The sequence below is a fragment of the Parus major genome, chromosome 15 (assembly GCF_001522545.3).
Source record: "Parus major isolate Abel chromosome 15, Parus_major1.1, whole genome shotgun sequence".
Taxonomy (NCBI): domain Eukaryota; kingdom Metazoa; phylum Chordata; class Aves; order Passeriformes; family Paridae; genus Parus; species Parus major.
The window spans coordinates 354,220-357,034 of NC_031784.1; the positions used below are offsets into that span (position 1 = coordinate 354,220).

Below are 2,815 nucleotides of genomic sequence, written 5' to 3' on the forward strand. Positions count from 1 at the left end.
CCTGAAATCCTGCCCAATAACACCTGAAATCCTGCCCAGGTAACACCTGAAATCCTGCCCAATAACACCTGAAATCCAGCTCAGGTAACTCCTGAAATCCTGCCCAGGTCAGGCAGGTTCCTCCCACCCACAGCAAATAAAACCTCGCACAGATGGATCCAGGCAGAGTTTCCCAAACTGCTGTGCTGGATCCAGGGGCTCCAGTCCCACCCAGGACTCTGCAGAACCAGGCCAAGAACTGTGCAGAAGTTTTTAACAATAAAGATTGGTATCAGATCTCTCTTGGAACACAAGCTGAGACATTGCAGTTTGGCCTTGCTTTCATCTTTATTCAAATGCTTCTCAGTATAAAAGCTACCATAACCCTCCAGGTTGAAATTTGATTCATAAAATCTGAGTTAATGCATGTTTCAGTGAAAAGGAAATCTATTTTATCTGAAATCCATTTACACCAGAGATGATCAAGGATTTGATGCTAAGAACTTAAATCAATTAGACATCCTTTTGTCTTAAAAGCATTTTAGGCTTCAATGAGACCTCCCTGTGCTTTAACTTCTCCTTCTCTCAGTTTAAAAGCTCTCTCTTCTGAATTCTGTGCTTCCTTAAGATTCAAGCAAAAAACTCAGGAAATTTCTGGATTCACCCTGCAGGTATTTCATCAGTGGCAGAAGATAAAATAATTTATAGTGCCAAAAGGTCCCAGCAAGCAAAATAAAGCAACAACCAGTTTTGTTATCATCCATGTGAATTTATGCAGCTGAAGGGAACTCACACACCTCAGCCCACTTGTCTTACCTCTGGTTCATCCATCCAGTTGGACAGCAACATAAAGTCTTCAATAGCTTTTAAAAATGCCTGGAAGACAAATAAAACTCCATTATTTATTAACCAGCTACATCTCCTGGCAAGGATCCAGGGCATTTCTCTGCTAGGATTTTTCTCAGGTTTATGTCAAGATGACAATCCCACTTCCATTCCACTCACAGATCCATCTGTACCTGCCAGCGTCCTCACCACGTTCTCTGTGGTGGCTTCTCCAAGGAACAATTATTTTATTCAGAGGTGCTGAGCTGAGCTCGTCACAGCTGAGCACTGGGACTAAACTGAGTTTATTCTCCAGTTCTATCTAAACTCACATGACATCTGTGGAATCACTGAGGGGTTTGGGTTGGAAGGGACCCTAAAAATCATCTCTTTGCAGCCCCTCTTCCCTGGCCAGCCTGGGCTGGGACCTGCAGTGTGCAGTGCTGAGCAGATCACAGCCCAGTCCTGCTGCTGTCCCCACACCGAGGGACAGCGGGGAGCACAGAAACTGCACTGAAATGAAAGAAAAAGCCCAGGTTTCCAGCTCCAAGTTACCTATTAAAAAGCCTTCAGAGAATGAATATAGTGAAACTCCACTGTGAAGTGTGGGAGACACCACATAACAAAACCCCAGTCAGGTTTGTCAGAAGCGATTCATTACAAACACGCGTCAGTAATCACAAAGTTTATTGCATATCACTTAAATCAAATTTCCTTGTGCTGTGAGGCGTGTGACAATCAGGCAGAGATAACTGCACAGAAAATCACATGCGTGCTCAGTGCCTGTCTTTCAGAGAATTAGCTGCAGACAATACAAAGCCTCCCCATCCATCAGGCAGATGACAGAATGGTGAATATGATCAGGACTCTTGTATTTACTCCCAGAATAGCTCTCTAAAGCTAATCATGTCCCACATTTCTGTCTGCAGATCCCCGTGGTGGCACACAAAGCAGCACCAGGGAGCTCCCGAGCATCAATGGGCTGCTGTGGGAAACAGGTACCGAGTGTGGCAGGATGTGTTCCCTTTGTACAGCCCACACAAATCTATCCGGAAAACAAAGGAAACAACGTATTAAAGCTTTTTAAAAGGGCTTTTCTACATATTCAACTGTGATCCGTGAAATCCAAGCTTTAGAGCTTGCAAACACTAAGCTTTTAGCACAATCTCTCAGTTGCTGTCCCTGTCGTTTTCAGAAGGTTTATTTGTATTTTTTGTCTGAGCAAAGCGCCCTTGTCACTCTGGAACTGCCCCCAGGCTCAGGGGAACAATCAGCAGCTGATCACTGCAATAATGGCTTCACTGCCTGCTGAAATCAGGGAATTCGGTGCCCATCACTTTCCAGCAGGCTGATTTTATGTCAGAGGGGAAACACCAGCTCGCTTCTTCCCCTCTGTGGATTAGCTCCAAGAAAATGAATTCCTCGAACCCATTTCAGTGGAGACAGTGACTCCAGCACTTCTCTGGGCAGTGCTTGGCAGCCCTTTCAAGGAGGAATTTTCCCTAAGATCCAACTGGAGTCTCCCCTGGCACCACTTGAGGCTGTTTCTCCTTGTCCTGGTTATTTGGAGAAGTGATCCAGCCCCTCAGTGGTAATGATGGCTCCAGAGGCATAAAGGAACTGCTCTAAGAATGAGTGAGACATTTCAGTCCTCTAGGAACCAGTGAGACATTTCAGTCCTCTAGGAGCCAGTGAGACATTTCAGTCCTCTAGGAACCAGTGAGACATTCCTGTCCTCTAGGAACCAGTGAGACATTCCTGTCCTCTAGGAATGAGTGAGACATTTCAGTCCTTTGCTCTGGGCACTGCTCAGCTCCGGGGTTCTGGGGAAGGGCAGTGTCCCCCCAGCCCCACTCACCTGGGCCAGGCTGTGGGCAGTGTGCTGGGACACGGATGTGTGGGGCAGGCTGAGGGACACGTTCTGCAGCAGCCTCAGCTCCGAGCTGGGCGTCCGGGACCTGCCTCTGTCCTGGCCCAGAGCCCTCAGGATGGGCTGGTAGGCGTGGGTGGG

General features: G+C 47.2%; 1 protein-coding gene across 2 annotated transcripts in view; it reads right to left on the reverse strand.

The window, feature by feature from the left end:
* The window catches only part of ADGRD1 (adhesion G protein-coupled receptor D1), a 118,847-nt gene that overhangs the window by 95,188 nt on the left and 20,844 nt on the right, over positions 1 to 2,815 (reverse strand). For both annotated transcript variants that reach the window (XM_015644390.1, XM_019008401.1), the window contains 2 exons: positions 2,663 to 2,814; positions 796 to 855 (listed from right to left, as the gene is read on the reverse strand). In XM_015644390.1, coding sequence (XP_015499876.1) covers positions 796 to 855; positions 2,663 to 2,814 — 212 coding nt within the window. The remainder of the gene's footprint in view (positions 1 to 795; positions 856 to 2,662; position 2,815) is intronic.